The sequence below is a fragment of the Sminthopsis crassicaudata genome, chromosome 4 (assembly GCF_048593235.1).
Source record: "Sminthopsis crassicaudata isolate SCR6 chromosome 4, ASM4859323v1, whole genome shotgun sequence".
NCBI classification, from domain to species: Eukaryota; Metazoa; Chordata; class Mammalia; order Dasyuromorphia; family Dasyuridae; genus Sminthopsis; species Sminthopsis crassicaudata.
Window position 1 is genome coordinate 177,138,488 of NC_133620.1, and position 18,863 is coordinate 177,157,350.

At 31.6% G+C, this 18,863-nt stretch overlaps 1 protein-coding gene across 17 annotated transcripts in view; it reads left to right on the forward strand.

Annotated features, from left to right (window-relative positions):
• The window catches only part of TRDN (triadin), a 481,452-nt gene that overhangs the window by 82,565 nt on the left and 380,024 nt on the right, over nucleotides 1-18,863 (forward strand). For all 17 annotated transcript variants that reach the window (XM_074309957.1, XM_074309965.1, XM_074309958.1 and 14 more), the window contains exons 3-4: nucleotides 12,602-12,769; nucleotides 13,929-13,958. In XM_074309957.1, the coding sequence (XP_074166058.1) occupies nucleotides 12,602-12,769; nucleotides 13,929-13,958 (198 nt within the window). The remainder of the gene's footprint in view (nucleotides 1-12,601; nucleotides 12,770-13,928; nucleotides 13,959-18,863) is intronic.

The following is an 18,863-nucleotide window of genomic DNA, read 5'->3' on the forward strand; positions in this document are numbered from 1 at the left end:
AACTAATTTATGTGAGACACAAAATATTTTGCACAGGTGATATATGGTCCTTTTAAGGTCTTTAAAAAAATGTTTGTATGTGTTGGAGGAAATTGGGAGTATTTTGTCAAAAGCAAAGACTGGTGGGTTTTGTTTTGTTGTTTCAATTTTTGTATCCCCAGTGCTCAGTAGAATACCTAGCACATAACACACTGTTAATAAATGTTAATTGACTGAACATCAAAAACTTAAAGACATAATATCATTCAATTCAATTTAACAAATGTTTATGAAGTGTCAACTATGTGCAAGGAACTATGCCAAATGCTGGAACATTAACATGCTGCAAATGCATGTGGTTTTAGATCTATCTTGATTAAAATTAAATTAAATAAGCTTGACTATCTCCTATGCATTCAGGAGGTGGTCAACTCCTAAGAGAGATACCAAAATATCAAGCTTGAATTATTTCATAGATGTTTGCAGTCTGTAAACTATTTTCCTGGATCTGAGGAACACATTAACTGCCTAGAAGCAACAGTGACTTTCTTCACACACACACACACAAACACACACCCACACACACACCCACACACCCACACACACACACACCCAGAGTCTGTTTCTTGTCTCTGTTTCTCTGTCTCTTTCTGTCTCTCTTCCTCCCCCCCCCCACCTTATCTCTCTCCCCCTATATTTTTCTTCTCTTTTTTTCTCCTCCAAGATTTTTCTTGCTTCTACTTGGGAGTTTTCTTCCTTCCACTATTGACTAAAGTACATCTGAGGCTCAGTTTGGAATTGTTAAGGAATGCCACTTATCCTAAAGGCAAATTTATTGCATTTCAATGTTGTATAATTGTGGCAAATTTTTTTCTTCAACTATAACAAGCTTAATGGAAAATAAATTTGCCATCAAAGTTTATTTAGGAATGTAATAATTACATAAAATTTAAGGAGGATAAAAGAAGATTTTTTGATTCAGAACATTTCTTTTCTTAACAATCAGATTTTGAATATACTATTTTAAAATAGCATATTTCATATATTAGTTGTATATCTTGTATTACTTATAACAGCAATTAAAATTTCCTTGTTTCATCTAGAAATTATGACTAAAATTTAAAGATTCAATGAATTTAATTTAAAAAGCAGTTTTGCCAACTTAGGTACAAATGTTTTATTATAAAAAATAGGTAGCTACCAATGATTCTAAAAATCAACTGTGATGTAAACAAAGCAATCTTAGAGAAAGATTACTTCAAGACCATTTTTAAAAACAAACAAACTCAATATTTAGTAAAATTCAAATATGAGGGCTCTTAATCTCAAATAGTGACCATAATAAATGAAGAGGAGGGATAACTCTTAGAGAAACTTTTCAGAGAATTCTAAAACCCTAAATTTGATCACATATTAGATATTATTAGTAAAGATATCAAAATATTTGTCAAATATATTTTGAGGCCCCAAGGGGCATTTGTGCTCACATTGCTGTAGATAACTTTATGACAGCTAATTAATATATCAATTCAGGTGCTGAATTTTGGAGTTGATAGTTGAGTTAGAATTCTGATTTAATACTTGCTACCTCAAAGAAAAATGAGAAGTGGTCTCATACTCAGAAAAAAAACTCATGAGAGAACTCAAAAAAGAAACTTGAAAACATATAAGAGAGGTAGAATAAAAACTAGGAAAATAAAAACAAAAACTTGGAAAAGAAATGAAAGTCATGCAAGAGAATTATTTTTAAGAAATCAATAGTTTAGAGAAAAAAAAAATGACTGCTTAAAACGTAGACTTGGCCAAATGGAAAAAGAGATACAAAAATCCATTAAAGAAAATAAATCCTTAAAAAGTGCAATTGGCCAAATAAAAAAGAAAATTTAAAAAGCTTATCAAGGAAAACAATTCCTTAAAAGTTAGAATTGGGAAAGTAGAACTAATGACTCCATGAGACATTAAGAATCAATTAAATTCAAAAGAAGGGAAGGGGAGAAGAAAATGTAAAATACTTTATAAGGAAAAAAAAAAAAAACAGATCTGGAAAATAAATCCAGGAAGAACAATGTCAGAATCATTGGATCACTGAAAAGCCATAACTCAAAGAAGGACCTGGATAGTATCTTTCAAGAACTTATCAAGAAAAACTTCCCTGTTATCCTGGAAACAGAGAGCAAAATAGGTATAGAAAGAATGCATTGATCACTTCAGGAAGGAGATCCCAAAATAGAAACTCCAAGGAAAATTATATCCAAATTTCAGAACTATCAGGTTAAGGGAAAAGTACTACAAGTGGCCAGAAATGAACAATTCAGATATTGGGCAGCTACAATCAAGATTACAAAGGAATTAGGAGCTGCAACATTAAAAGATCAGAAGTCATAAAATATGATATTCTGGAAAGCAAATGAACTAGGACTTTAACCAAAATTTATTTTCCCAGCTAAATTAAGCCTAATACTTCAAGGGAAGAATTGGTCATTCAAATAAAATGAAGGAATTCAAGCTTTCATACACTGTCTCTGAGAAAGGCCTCATTTCTCAAATATATTGAGTACTGAAGCAGATTTGTAAGAATGGAAACCATTTTCCTATTGTAAAATGGTCAACACATATTCACAGGCAGTTTTCAATTGAAAAAATAAAACCTCTTTATAAATATCTGGAGAAATGCTCTAAATCACTTTTGATTAGAGAAATGAAAATTAAAACAATTTTGAGGTACCACTTCACACCTATCAAGTGAAACTTCAGAGTGGAAGTAGATTGGGGAGGAGGATTGATTATTCTGAAAAATTACCCACATCAGGAATGGGTTAAAGAAAACATATTGTGTGTGTGTGTGTGTGTGTGTGTGTGTGTGTGTGTGTATAAGGATATAGCACCTTCCAAAACCTACAAATAAAGGGAGACGGAACAAGAATATAGCACCCTCTAGAATCTATAAAGAAATAAAGGGGGAGAAAATAAGATTAAATGAAGTATAGAAAGTATTTAGATTAATGGGAGCGTGATTAGGTATGTAGATTAATGGAAATAAGAGAAAAAGGATGGAAAAGATGGGAAAAGCATAAGAGAGGGATCCTTGGTAGGGCTGGGGTAGGGGAGATTTAAAGTAATAGCAAACCAAGCTGCAAGGTGGAAAGTTGAAGAGTTAACAGAGATAGGAAAATGAGATGTCCACAAATACAATAATAATCAGGAATATAATTTATTTTTTAAAATAGGAACAATAACTATTATTTCAAAGTAAAAATTAAAAAAGATTCCATCAAAAGAGTGAAAATATCCATTATGTATTATCCATATTAATATTGTTTTAAGACTATTTTAAAAACAGCTAAATAGTAAGAAGGTTGGGAGTATTGCTTTGATGTAGGAAATGGCTAATGGGTCATCATAAAAAAATATGGAAGCACTTAGACCTAAGAAGGATGAAGTGAAACAGAGGATAATTAAGGCTAGTACATTACATAGATGTAAATGAATACATTATTTGTAAGTATATTCCATGATATCTATCCATGAAATATGTATGTGTACATATATGAAATGTATGTATATATAGTGTGTATGCATAATTATATACATATATATATATATATAAGTGCTGGGGCATATGTGTATGTGGTGTAAATAGCTAGATAAATGATAACTAGATTAGATAGATAGATTAGATAGATAGATAGACAGACAGGACATAATTATATCCATGCTTAATTATAATCTGCTTGGGGGGAAGAGGGAGGAAAAGGGGAAAAAGGAATAAAGTAAAAATCTACAAGGAAGCAAAGATGGATTAATTCTAAATACATGTTCTCTTATTAAATATGCTTTCTTGAAATAGAAACTTGTTACATATATTGAATCCTTTCTTATGTTTGTTATGCAGATGGACAGTTTTTTCCCTTTTTTATTTTTTTTCTATTTTTGTATTTTAGTTTTAAATAAATAAAAACCATAAAAATAAACCCCCAAATCCAAAAGAGATCATTAAAAAGGGAAAAAATAACCTACATAAGTAAAAAATATTCAATGGCATCTCTTTTTTTGTGGTGACAAAAATATTGGAAATTGACAGAATACCCATCAACTGGGGAATGGCTGAACAAGCTACATTATATGTGTTCAGGGAAGACTAGTACTTCTGGGGTGAGAGCTGCTGAGCTTTTTACAGAGCTGCTTTCCACCTTTGGTGTCCATCTGATCCATCTAACTTTCACCTATGTTTCTAAGAGAGTACTATTGTGCAGTAAGAAAAGATGAACAAGTAGATTTCAGAAAAATCAGGAAAGTCTTGTACCAACTGATACAAAGTGAAATAAGTAGAACAAGGAAAACATTGTACATAGCATTAGCAATATTGTGTATATAAATGATTCAATTCTTCTAAGCAACACAATGATCTAAGACAAATATAAAGGATTCATCAAAGAAAATGCTATCCTCATCCAGATAATGAACTAATGGACTCTGAAAGCAGATAGAAGAATTTTTCCCAATTATTTTATTTTGTTTTTGTTTTGATATGTTTCTTTTTCTATAATAGCATATGTATAATGTATGTTAAATTGCTTACCATTTTTGGAAGAAAAGGAGGAAAGGGAGGAAGAAAAATGTATAACTCAAAATCTCATAAAAATGAATTCTAAAACTGTCCTATCATACAATTGAATTAAAAATTTAAGTACTATTAATAAATTTTTAAAAATTGCTAAGTAAATTTATAAGGTAATTAATGCATCTCAGATTCATTTTCTTCATCTATAAATTGAAACACTATCAAATTGTTCAACATCAGAAATTGATGTGATTTTTGTCAGTGGAAATGATATTGAAGCATTATCATTACTTTGGACTATACCTCCAAGGACTATGGAATTTTGACATCTGACTCACAACGGAAACCTTTCATTTATGTTGTCTTTTCCTTTGAAGTGTGAGCTCCTTGAAAGCAAAGACTGTCTTGCTTTTTATAATTTGTATCCTTAGCACTTAATAAATACTTTACTTATTCACATATTCATTCAAACTGAGGATAATAATAGCAGCTACCTCATATGGTTGTTGTGAATATTAAACAAGATAAATATATGTAAATCATTTACACAAATTTTGAAATCATACATAACTATTATTATCATTACTGCCACCACCATCATTATCATGAGGGTGCTTTCTAGGCATAAGGGATGGCCTCTTCAAAGGCACAGAATCAACTAATGAATTAAGATGGAAAAATGGGTTGAAAGTAAATTATGTTTGTTCTTGAATTTTTTTTTCCAGTCACATTTAACTCTTTGTGGCTCCCTTTGGGGGGGTTTCTTGGCAAAAATACTGGAGTGTTTTACCATTTCCTGACACAGTTAATTTCACAGTTGAAATTGAAACAAACAGGGTTAAGAGACTTGCCCAAAATTACACAGTTAGGAAGGGCCTAAGTCTAGATTTGAACTCAAAAAGATGAGTCTGCCTGACTCCAGGGCTGACATACTATCCAGTGAACTGTCTAGCTTCCCTTGAATATTAAACAAATAAATTTGGAATTTATATAAATATCCATGAGGAATTATGCAATGTTATTTATTTATTTATCTGTTTGTTTGTTTTATCATATAAGACAGACAGAATCAGACCTGTTTATAAAGAAAAACACTCCAGTGCATGATGGATTGGAGTTTATCAGAGGTTTGGTGTCTACAATACTATATAAATATATAAATAAGTAATAAGATCCTGAAAGAGCTAATAACAGGGAGAAAAGATAGGAAAGAAGAAATACACAGGATATTATCTAGGTCAACTAAAGTGAAAAAATATATTAAAGGAGAATCTTAAGAAAGAGAGAGATTTAATGAAAGAGAAGCAAGGGTTAAAGATTTGAGCCTGGTTAAGAAGGAAAGAGACTGAATTCACATAGAGAAGTCGTGAAGCAATACCAGTTAAACAAAGATGGTATCTGCATGGACAGTTTTCAAAACATTAGATCAGTACAAATCCTATTTGGCTTGAAAATTTGCATCTGTCCCTCCTACTTATACTTCTTCCAGAGTCCCAATTCCCAATACTTACCTACTGCTTCCTCTCTCACTGGACTAAGATATGGCACACATCTGCCAAAGGCAGATTAATTCAAAGTTTTTTTGCAAACAAATATTCCCATGAAATCCAGAGTAAAAGGGATTAAAACAGAGGCAGGCAAAAATCAAGTTTACTGCCTTTATGTCTCCCTCATGATTTTAGTCCCTGAGACTGTGTGTCATTATTTCCATTTTTATGACTAAAATTTAGGCATTTTAAGGTATAAAGGATAATTCTTCTTGTTTATGCTATGGAAATATTTTATGTGACCACATTCATTCACTTAGCAAACATTTAGTTAATATATTCTGTATATAGCAATGTTCTGGGTACTATGAGGGATAAAACGATGAATGTCACTCTTTTATTGTTTTTTTTATTTGTCAAGTATTTAATGAAAATTTATTCTATACAAAGCAGTATTCTAAACATTAATTCAAATCAATGCAGCAAACAAAAAAAAAAATGAATACATACTATATATAAAGATACTGGTCTAGGGACTATAACATAAAGATTGTACTCCCCTTCACTATCTTAAAATCTATTGAGAGATATAAGATGGGGACAAAAGTAGCAATATATTTTTCATCTCTTATTTAAATGATATTAGGAACTTCCTCAAGCAATTCAGGTCAGCATCTACTCTGAAATTTGTAGTTTTATGATTATTTAGAATCCTGGGAATTTAAATGACTACCCAGGCTCACACAGTAAAATGTAGAGAAGTGGAACTTGAAACCAGGCCTTTCTGAATACAAGGTTGCTAGATAAATAGGCACTGGTCAATATGGAACACATAGATAATTGGGATAGGATATTTTGAGAAAGTCTAAGTAAGGATTAATAAATGAAATTAAAGTTTCCTCCCCCTCACCCCCAAGGGACAATGAGTTTAAAAACTGACTAGAATAGAAGGAATGTGTTGGAGAAATATAGCCTTGAAGTTTGAAAGGTACATTACAAGCAGATATGCTGACATGACCTTGAATGATAGGATTAACATAGATTAGGGCCATGTGATGTATAAACTTGTATTAGATTAAATTTTAATTTTTTCTTGGGTAATTATCTTAATTTTAATTAATCATTATCTCAAGTAGGTAAGTCTGTCACAGTTGATCATCATTACAATATCACTGTTGCTGTAAATAGTGTTTTGTTGGCTCTGCTTACTCCACTTTAAATGAGGTGATATAAGTCTTCCCTGTTTTTCTCAAACCATTATGCTCATTATTTCTTATTATACACCATAGTATTCCATCACAGCCTTATACTACAATTTATTCAGTCATTTCCTAGTCAATGGTTAGCACATTAATATTGCACAATATTGTGTAGCACATTAATATTGCACAATATTGTGTACCTTTGGGCGTGTTTCCAAATTGTTCTTCAGAATGGTTGGAATAGTTCTCAATTTCACTATTAGAGTGTTAGTGTCCTAATTTCCTACATACTCTTCAGTATTTGTTCTTTTTTTACCTTGTCATATTAGGCAATCTGAAGATATAGGGTGGTACCACAGAGTTATTTTAATTATTTATTTTTCTAAATGATAGTAATTTAGAACATTTTTATATGACTATTTCTAGTTTTGCTTTCTTGTTCTGAAAACTGCCTGCTCATATCTTTTGATTATTTATCATCTGGGGAATGGCTCTTATTTCTTTAAATTTGGCTCAGTTCTCTATGTTTTTGAGAAATGAAGTTTTCATCAGAGAAACTTCTTGAAATATTTCCCCAGTTTCCTGTTTTCGTTCTAATTTTGGCTGTTAGTCCACATGGTCCTTTTTATCTTTTGTTTGGTACTAAACTCTTCCCTTATGCAGGGATCTGACAGGTGCATTTTTCCAAGTTCCTCTAATTTGATTGTAGCATCACCCTTTATGCCTAAATTATTTGTCCATTTTGACCTTTTCTTAGTATATTATGTGAAATGTTACTTTATGCCTAGTTTATACCAAACTGCCTTCTAGCTTTCCCAGCAATTTTTGCCAGATTTTGAATTCTTATCCCATAAGCTTGGATCATTGAGTTTATCAAACACTAGGTACTATTGTCATTTAAATGTATGGCTATATTTACTATGTATTGTGTAACTAATTCCTTCCACTGATCCACCACTCCATTTCTTAGTCAGTGTTAGATAATTATGATGATTAGCACTTTGCAATATACTTTACAATCTGGAAGTTTGTCTTCCTTTACATTCCCTTCCCTGATTCATTGGATATCCTGATCTTTTCTTCTACCAGATGAATTTTTTTCTAGTTTTATGAAATAATTCTTTGGTAGTTTGATCAGTGTTACTGAAAAATAAGTTAACTCAGGTAGGATAATTTTTAGTACATGGACTTGAACTAGTGATGAGCAATTAATATTTCTCCATTTGCTTAGATTTGTATTTCTATGAAAAGAAATGTTTTGTAATAATATTTATATAATCAGGTAGAGTCTAGTGTATTTTATATTGTCCACATTTATTTTAAATGGAATTTTTCTTTCTATCTATTGCTGAAGTGTATTGTTAATATTATTGCATATATTATTTTAGTTGAATCTTTCAAAAACTTTGTGAAGTAGATGCTATGGAGTAGACGTTATTATTCAACATTTTACATGAGATTACTGAGGCTCAAAGAAGAAATTTACCCATGGCCATCCAGCTAATAACTAACAGAGGCAATATTTGAAACTGTATTTTCCTGACTCCAGGTAAAACACTCTATGCCTCTTAAAAATTCTGAGGTAGATACATAGAAAAGGATCTTTTGAGATTATTTATCCAACTTCTTTATCATATGAAAGATTATCTTTGAAACCATATTCTATTTTTAAGGACCTCCTGACCAGATGCCACAAATTTCCTGGTAGTCCATTTTTCAAGAAACCATTCTTTAAATTTCAAATACAGTTCAAGATGCTTTATTTTAATTCACTTTTTTTGAAATATTTATTAATAATAAAATACTTTTTATAGTGCTTACTATATGACAAACATTTGATTAATTAATTTTATACTTTTATTTATTCATTTTTGTTATTTCAACTTAATTTGTACGAAATGAATTTATTTTTACATACACAATACAAGACTACTTAAAAGATCAATTTGTATATTGTGTAGAATGATGGGAAGTTAAAACATGGTAAGTAGAACATAAGGAAATGAGACTTCAAACAAGCCTTTTTTTCAGTTGTATGATAATATTATTCCTATTTATATCAGTATTTAAATGTTGTCCTCAATTATAAAAGCAATTTTAAAAAGTAATGTTAGGAATAAGTTAATAATACTATATATAACATAAAAAATAAAAATCACAAAAGTTAATTAAACTACATAGGATTAGGTTTATAATACTTTGTAGACCAAAGGATCATAGAATCTTATAGTTGAAAAATACTTTAGAAGTTTATTTCATATATGGATAGGAATTCAATGCATATCAGTCATGACAAGTAATCATTTAATCTTACCTTGAGAACCTCTTGGGTATGGTTCTCCATCTTTTGAGGCAATCCATTCTGTCCTTTAGAGAGTTTTTCCTGCTATTGAGTCAAAATATTTCTCTGCAACTTCTTTCTATAGCTCATAATCCTATCTATGAGACCAAACAGATTAAGTTTAATTTCTTTTCCATGTGATATTATGACATCCCACTGAAGACACTGAAATTTATATTATTCTAAATACTTATCAAGTGTTTATTTATATATTTGTTTAATATTGATAACATTGTTTAATTGTTAATTACTCTCAACTATATGTCAAATACAATTAGATAACATTCATCCAAATTATTAATACAAAAATGAAGAAAAACCATGACCAAGAACAGGTCATTGAGAGACTTCAACAGAGATATTTCAAAAAAGTGAATTATGGACAACATATTGATTTCTGTCATTTGTGCTGTTCTGAATCTACTTAAACTATACTATTATCCAGTTAAGGTCTTTCTACTTTTTCCATGATGATATCAAATACTTTGTTTAAATTTAGGTATATGGCCCATGGCAATGCTCTCATTTACCAACATAATGATCTTGTAAAAAAAATAGAAAATGAGGTTAGTCTAGAATGGTTTGATAAACTGATATTGTTTTTAGTAATCATCCCTTCCCTTCTAAAACCTTTAAAGTTATTTCTATAGTTTGTTCTAGTGATTATCTAGGAACTAAAAGAAAAGGTATTCCTAAAGTCAAACATGCTTCCTTATGTCAAGGTTTCTAGTTCACCTTGTTTTTTACCCAAACTCATCTTTATATATAGACAACTAAAATTATGGATCTTATTACTGCTCTTATTTTTAGATATTGTCTATAAATAATTACTCATCTTCTCTATTGATGCTTGTGGTCTTGTGTCATACCTTTCCCAGAAGAATTTGACTTTATTGATGAATGTGGAAAAAATTTTCTTCAGCTTTCTTAAGCAGTTTCACCAGTCTCTAAGTAAACATGTTTTATCTGTCCTTGTTAAGTATAGTCCATCCCTGGCTAAGAGTCCTATCTTTCTCTCACTTTATTTCAGTCTATATATTTATTTTAAAATTTTCTTCTGTTTATTTCTAAAACAAGCACTTAAATTATATGAGTCAACATGGTTTTATAAATCTGTTTTTAGTGCCTGGAAAGATTCATGCCTGCCAAGAAAAAATGCTGTAGCTAGAAATATAGGTAATTAAACTAATTTCTATTTAATTGAATTTTACTGTTAAAATCTTCAGTTAAAATTTAGGTAGGAATTGAGGGAATGGAAGAAAATTATTCTCAGCATAAACATTCCATTTAGTGTATCCTTGCAGTCTGAGTAAGAATATACTAGACCTAAAGCATTTTTAGATGTAACCCAAATTCAGATATAACTTATTCTCAAACAAAAATGTGCCTTTTGTCAGGTAAACTATGTAGGAAGTTCCCGTTATACTTCCCCTATGTCTCCCCCCATTTTCTCCTTCCTGCTCTTAAATTATTCAAAAACTCCGTTGACTAAAGTTACCCTTTATAGGTTTCTAAGATTTCTACCTATCCCTCAACAATAAAAAAGCAAGTCTGCTCTGAGGCAACAGTGTCTTCTCTAAACTTTTAGTTTGATTAGCCTGGGCCATTTCACCATCAGCTTCCTACTTAAAGCCTTAAAGTCTACCTTTCCCAATATAATTATTCATTGAGAAATGGTTGTTCTCTTTCTTGTCCCTTTAACTCTCTCATCTGATCTTTTCTTAGTGGTAATGTCATGTAGAGGTACCATTTACTCAATTTCTTTTTATTCCCATAAAACTTATTCCCCTATTCCAACCCACATTTCCAGGTAGGTCTACCCCAATTCCTTCCTCCACTCCCATTTGTCTCCTCTTTCTTAAGCTAAATGTGTGTATTACAGAATCAATAGAAACTAAACATTTTCTCCTCAATCTCAGTTGGCGATTTTCAATCAATTTCACATATTATTATTTTGTTGGTAATCTTGGCTCTACAAATCTGGCTTCTAAGCTCCAATTTGATGGTATATGACAGGATTGAAGTATAAACATATTATTTGACCTGTAGAATCTGGTAGTGAGCTATTGTATTAAATTTCTTTAGAGCAACTTAAAGATAACTCAAGCAAATATAGTGGAGGATGGGATAACATTAAGATGTTATTCACTTTACTTGTGTGTATATTTACTACTGATTCCTTTCATCTCATAAATATTTCAACTCTTTTATTTGACAAGTACGTTAATGAGTTTCACAGGCTTTACTGATTCCATGAGCAGAAGATTAGAAAGGACACCACAAAATGTGACTCTAAACCCAAACATTGTTCCTAGTAAAGATGAAACCCATTAGGTTCTCAGACTTCTTCTAATATTAAATGTATATATCTAACATTACCATTCATTTGTTTGCAAAAAAAGTCTTACCTTTCATATATTACTTTCTATAAATCTAAGCTCTGTCTTGTCTTCTCAATCTATAATACTACTTATAGCTTATTGCATACTCTGGGGTAATTGATTGATTTATTTTCTTCTAATTGTTTCACATATGAAATTTTCTAGGCTAGATTATAAACTTATTGAATGTGTCAAAACACTTTTTATGTATTATATACTCTTTCAATAACAGCTTAAATTTATTTAATATTTTAAAATTTGCAATGCACTTTACTTACAGTCTCAATTTTATCTAGAACAAAAAAAGGAGGTGGATGATAACATCTACTTATCTTCATTTTACGAATGAGACAGTTGAAGAACAGAGAGGTTAAGTGACTTACCCAGTGTCATGAAATTAGAATGTATCTGAGATTGGGTTTTCTATTTACCATACAATGTACTGGCAGGTACAATATTGTGAATATAGTAGGTAATAAATACTTGCTGATTGTTATGGAATCATACAAAGCTGTAGTACAGTAGAAAGAACAGAAGAAAGATTGTTAAATTATCAGAAGTCTAGTCTTTATTTTTCTACTTCCTTAGTAGAAAAAAATTTGTTCAAAAATAAATCATGTAATTCTTCTTTTCTCTTATATTACTTTTAGCAAGCTCTATTTCCAAAATTGGCTCTGACCCCCTAAAATTCGTACATGATGCTGTAGAAGAAACTACAGATTGGATCTATGGATTTTTTTCATTGCTATCTGATATCATATCTTCTGATGGTGATGATGATGATGAAGATGAAGATGATGGAGTTGACACTGATGAAGGTAATAGGAACATGGGATGTGGTTAACTGTTTCTACTATAGTTCTTCATGTAATATCATGGCTAATTGAGATTTAACTGCATGTGGTACTGAGGTCAAGCCAGGAAATATTGAAATGAATCTCTAGTCCAGTGTTAATAGCACATCAATTGGTTGCTCTGCTCAGTAAATGGGTCTCTATTTGGCTTTTATATTGTATTCAATTTGCCCTTACAGCTCAAATGTCAGAGAAGAGGGCTAGATCACTTGATACTCTAAACCTATGATAGAAACACATTTCCAGATGCTTTGGTTGAGTTAGTCCAAAGCTTTATCTCTAATCTTGAGATCAGAAGGACCAAAAGGGTAGCAGTGAAATGAAATATACACATAACATTTAGGGAACTAGGAGACAATCTTTTTATTTTCAGAACAGTAGAAGGTAATGTGCCAAAATCTTAACTAAGATAAATGAATTGGATGGTGGGTAGGAAAGCAAAATGCAATTATTTTCAATGTGACATAATTGTGAAACACCATGTTTTTCCATTATATCTATCACTATAATAGAAAACTGCAAATATTGAAAAAAAAAGTAGTGTATTTTGAGAAAAAAGAAAGAAAAACAAAAAAAAGCAGTTTTTTACAACTCACTTTTTAAAATGATGACTCAGTAGCTATTTCTGTGTTAGTTTTCAGAAGTAAACAGTCATAGGCAGTGGCCTACTGTGATTTGATGGGTGTTTCAGCCTTGTCAAGCTAACAGGTATTTATTATAGAAGCACCTTCTTGAACTCATTTGACAGTTTTAAAATTTTTCATTTCTGATTCATTTGGCCCCCTGGAAAAGGTCAAGAAGATCAGAGACAAACTGAAGAAAGCATGATGTGAACTTGATACTGTCTGAAATGATTCCCTGCTATAATTTTGTTAAATACACAGAAGTAAAACTGCATAAAATGAATATGTATAAACCAGGATTATCAAGTGTTCAAAAGATTTGAATTTGGGAGACAGAGGTGAAGGAAGTTATGTGTAAAATCAAATAGTCTACAACTCATCTGAACTTGTTTGTCAAAGTTAGCAATGGAATTTAATATGTACATGAAAGAAAAAGAAAATACAGAGACAGTGTTGTGGTGCTGAATATTTTCTAATTTAGTCTCTCTGTCTTGGATTAGGAGAAGAAGAGCCTCCCTTGAAAAAAAGTGGTGAGTAGTTTTCATTTTTATAGAAGTTTCTTTTTTGGGAGGAGAGGGTAGTGTTAATGTTCATTCTCAAAAGCATTTGGATACATTTTTCTGTGACTTCTGACACTGTCTATCCTTAATGTTTACATTAAAATTTGTAGATGAGAAGAGAGAAATGCTGTGTCTTTTATACACAGAAAATCTAGAACAGAAAACTAAAAAGGTGGATTTGCTTGGAGTTTACTAGACCAGACTCTGAAGCTAAGTAATGTGCCCTTGGGCAAATAACTTAAGCTTCAAAGTCTCATTTACTGCAATTGCAAAGTTGGAGGGAAATGTTTGTGCTATCTTTGTTGCAGGGTGTTGTGAGAAAAACAAAACAGAGATTAAAGCATCATATAAATAGGAATCACTATTACTGCTTGACCAGTATAAGTATGGGGGATGTTTATTTGTTCTCAATTTCAATGGTGATATATTTATTCAGGTAGGATTCCCCTTACTCATCTGTTTTCACTTATGACTAATTATCCTCATTTGTAAGATAGCTTGATGGTTTTAGGATTGCACTCTCTCACCTTGGAAAAATCTTAAAGCTATTCAGACCAGAGTTCTTTGTTAGGAGCCTATTCTAAAAAAAATTGAGCTATCTATATACTTTTCTAAACTTCTCAATACTAATAATTTTTTAAACTTTAAATATGTATTGAAAAAATGAATATTTAAATTCATAGGGAAATTATTCTGCTAATGTGTAGTCAAGAGATAAAAAGATACTGTTTTGAACTATATAGAACATAAGAAGTTTTAGAGATGGACTCATAAATCACATATCATTAATGTGATCATTGAAGGCATTTAGACCTAGGGAGGCAATATGATATGCTGAAAAAACAATTAAGGTTATGAGACCAAAATTCAAATTTTCATTATATTAATTCCTCATTGTATGATCATAGGGAAAGTTTTTCTGAGCCTCAGTTATATATAAAATGGGAATGAAAATACTGTAGTACAGTGGAAATAGATTCTCACCACCAGCCTTATGTCTTTTGAGAAAATTGAAAAAAAAAGAAAGAAAGAAAGAAAGAAAACCTTTCTGAGTTGTCCTATTTTCATTATTATTATTATTATTTATTTATTATTTATTTATTTTATAATTATAATTTTTTGACAGTACATATGCATGGGTAATTTCTTTTTACAACATTATCCCTTGTATTCACGTTTCCAAATTTTCCCCTCCCTTCCTCTACTCCCTCCCCTAGATGACAGGCAATCCCATATATTGAATAACAAAAATTATTTTGTAATTGGGTCTAGAACTCAAGTCTCTTGTTTCCTGGACTGTTGTTACTCTTCTCACCATAAACTACTCATAATTTTCCAGTTTATTTTTGCTCAATCTTTATCCACATCCCACTTGCTAATGTATATGTCCCACAGAACTTTGTCCTGGAAACTCTTCTCTTCTCCCTTATTATTGTTCACTTGGTAATTTCATCAATTCCCATAGATACAGATGATAACAGTTATCATCCTCTGTGCTAATGATTCTCAAATCCGCTTATCCAGCCCTAATCTCTTTATTGATCTTATAGCTGCCAGTTAGATATCTCAAACTGGAGGCCCCAAGAAAATCTTAAAGTCTCAACAAGTTCAAATCTGTACTGATTGTTTCCAGAAAATCCTCTCTTCATTTAACTTCTGTGTTACTGGTTAAGGATACCACCATTCTCTCAATGTATCCTTTCTTTCCTCTGCCACTACTGTCATGGGCCAGACCTTCATCATCTTGTTCCTGAAGTATTGCAAAAGCCTCCTGAATGGACTTCCTGCCAAAAGTCTCTTTCTGCTCCAGTTTATCCTCCACATATCTGGCAAAGTGATCTTCCTAAAGTGCAATAATATAATAATATGATAATAATTTAATAATGCTATATATTTTTAAATATAAAGTCCTCTTGCTCAAAGCCCTTCATAACCTGACCCTCCTTTCTTATCTTTCAAGTTTTCTTATGCCATATATTACTTCTAATTTTCTGTAACCCATGTATTCTGCAATTTAGTGACAAATGCAATCTTGGCTATTTTTAGAATAAGACATCCCATTTGCAGATTCTGGACATTTTTATTAGATGTTTTCCATGGTTAAAATTCTCTCCTTCTTTACCTTAGCCTAAACTACTCTGACTTCCTTCATGTCCCAGTCAAAATTCTAATGACTTCCTTCTGTTGATTATTTCCAACTTATCATGGATATAATTTGTTTGCACATAGTTGTTTTCTTGTCTCCCCTATTAAACAGTGAGCTTTTTGAGAACAATGATTTTCTTTTATCTTTCAAAATACTCAGGACAATATTTTGCTTATAGTATGCACTTATGAAATATTTATTTGCTGATCATTTGTAATTTTTAGTTTTGTACCCATTTGCTTGCAGTGCTTAATATTTTATTTTCTCTGTCCCAATGAACTTATTTTGGGATATGCCTTAGAAATTAATTTTGCTGTAGTATCCAACAAGAATGCTTTTTGTATCCAAAATCATGTTTGTCTTACTTGAGTAATCATCAGGAAAAACAAGTCAATGATTTTTTGGCTGCTTTTCTTTCCGATGCCTTTCATGACCATCAGTCAAAATTGTCAAACTCATTTATAGGCTTAATCATTGCCAAAGTTGTCATTTGATTTTTTAAGAATTTCACCCTTAATATTCAAAGTTAAATTGATTGTTAGTGTCACCAAGATTTAATTGTTGGATCACAATTATTTTAAGGAAAAAATTAAATAAAAATTTAAGGATGGTATTCACTGCATGATAATTTAATTTTTAAAGTTTAGCTGTTTTACACAGAACCAACAGTTAAATAAGTGAACGCTTAGAGAATCTGAAAGCTTGTAATATAAATGCCCCCTCATATATCAACATCTTAAATCTTTTTTAAATCTGTTATGAGGTGGGAGGGGAAAAGACTAGGGTGAGGAAGGAAAGAAGAATAAGTATATAAATAAACCTCTTCTCTCTCCAAGGGATCTATTATTAGGGAACCTGGAGACAGTTCTCTTATTCCATGATTTTATTGTTCAAAACTCCCCTTCTTTTTTTTTTTCCCCCAGGAAGAATATTCTTTAACTTTATAATTCCAAAAAATCAACAGGAGTGTTCATGGAGAATTGACTGAACACAAGCTTGCTGTGTAGTGAAAGGGGTTTATTGATTTTTGGAGCATGTAATCCCCAAATATAACCTTCTATTTAGAGAAGGGAGACTTCTTGTTTAGTTCCAAATTTTTCAGATTGCCTCACAGATGAAGTTTGAGAGTCATAGCAGTGCTAGTCTTTGTGTAGCTACATGGCACAGGTGAATTTCTCCTCAACCTGAGAGTATTATCCAGCTGGCAAGCCCAGTCTCAAATGCCCTTCTTAGGAAAGTTTATGAACTACTATGATTATTTTATATGTTTCCTGAATCTGAATTATGAGCTCCTATGAATCATTTCCACCTTTGGTATTTTATGTGAGGTTAAAGAAAATGTTTTTTCTAAGCATTTATTACCTTGAATAACTATGAAGGACTTTAATACTCTAAAAACCTAAATACAAGCTACATTTAAAGATTTTCCTTGCACAAATTCTGACTGGGAGAAATAACACCTCCAAACAATGAAAGAACCTTTGATGTCACCTTTAAGATTGGATCTGGAAAAAAGCACTAAAATGTAACAATAAAATTTATAATAATAATTGGCATTCATATAGTACTTTAAGATTTACAATGAACTTTACAAATATTATCTTATTTTATTCTTATGTAACTGAGAGAGGGAGATGCTATTGTTGTCCTTGTAATACAGATAAGGAAGCTGATTCAGACAGAAGTTAAGTAACTAGATTACAACCACACAGATAGTGTCTGAGTCTTAATTTGAACTCAGGTGTTCCTGACTCTCAAGTTTTCCTGACTCGAGTCCAGTACTTTATCGACTGTCACCAGACATAGCTACCTGTTATAGTTATATGTACATATATTTATATACATTTACATTTATGTATGTAGCAATTGAAGTATACTCAGTGTTCAAGGAGGACTAGAACTTCTGGTATGAGGGCTGCCATGTTCTTTTCTAGGATGTTCATCTATCTTTGATGTCTGTCTGGCACTCAACTCCCACTTTTGATTCCAAGAAGCTGTATTATGGGCAGTGTTCACACCCAAGTAAACCATCTTGACAAATGACTACACCAAATTTAAGATAATTGACAGCTTGCGGGGCAGCAAGATGGTGCAGTGGATAGAGCAGCAGCCCTGAAGTCAGGAGGACCTGAGTTCAAATCTGACCAAATCACTTAACCCAATTGCCTCAGGAAAAAAAAAAAAAAGATAATTGACAGCCTTCGAATCTGTTGCTGAGTTAGGAAGATGTCTATATAAGTGTAGGAAAACTTCCCCTGGCAGAATGAGCAGATGAAAACAATTTGTTCCAATAGACATGATGACTGAAGCAAGTGCTGTGAAGAATTTAGAACTCAATCAAAGATGCCAAGATAATACATTAAATCCCAGTCATGTTCTGACATTTTTCTTGCCATTAGAAGAGAGACTGACAACTTTGTGCAACTTTGCCTCACTTAAATCCAATTCATACATGAGATGAAGCATCACACCATGATATGTCATTGATCTTCTTGGGAAAACGACAAACAACATGTATGTAGAAGGGGAAGGTGTGACCCTAAACCAAATGCTTCTGCTCAAACTCCATAATGAAATTACAGGAAGAGCCAGGAAACAGAGGAAATAAGATGTTAACATTTTGCCCCTTTTTTACTTGCTTGTGTTAACAGTTTTTAAAAGTCATGAAAACTTACATGGCTCACACCTTGAATGACCTATTCTGCAGAATATAAATGATACAAAACTGA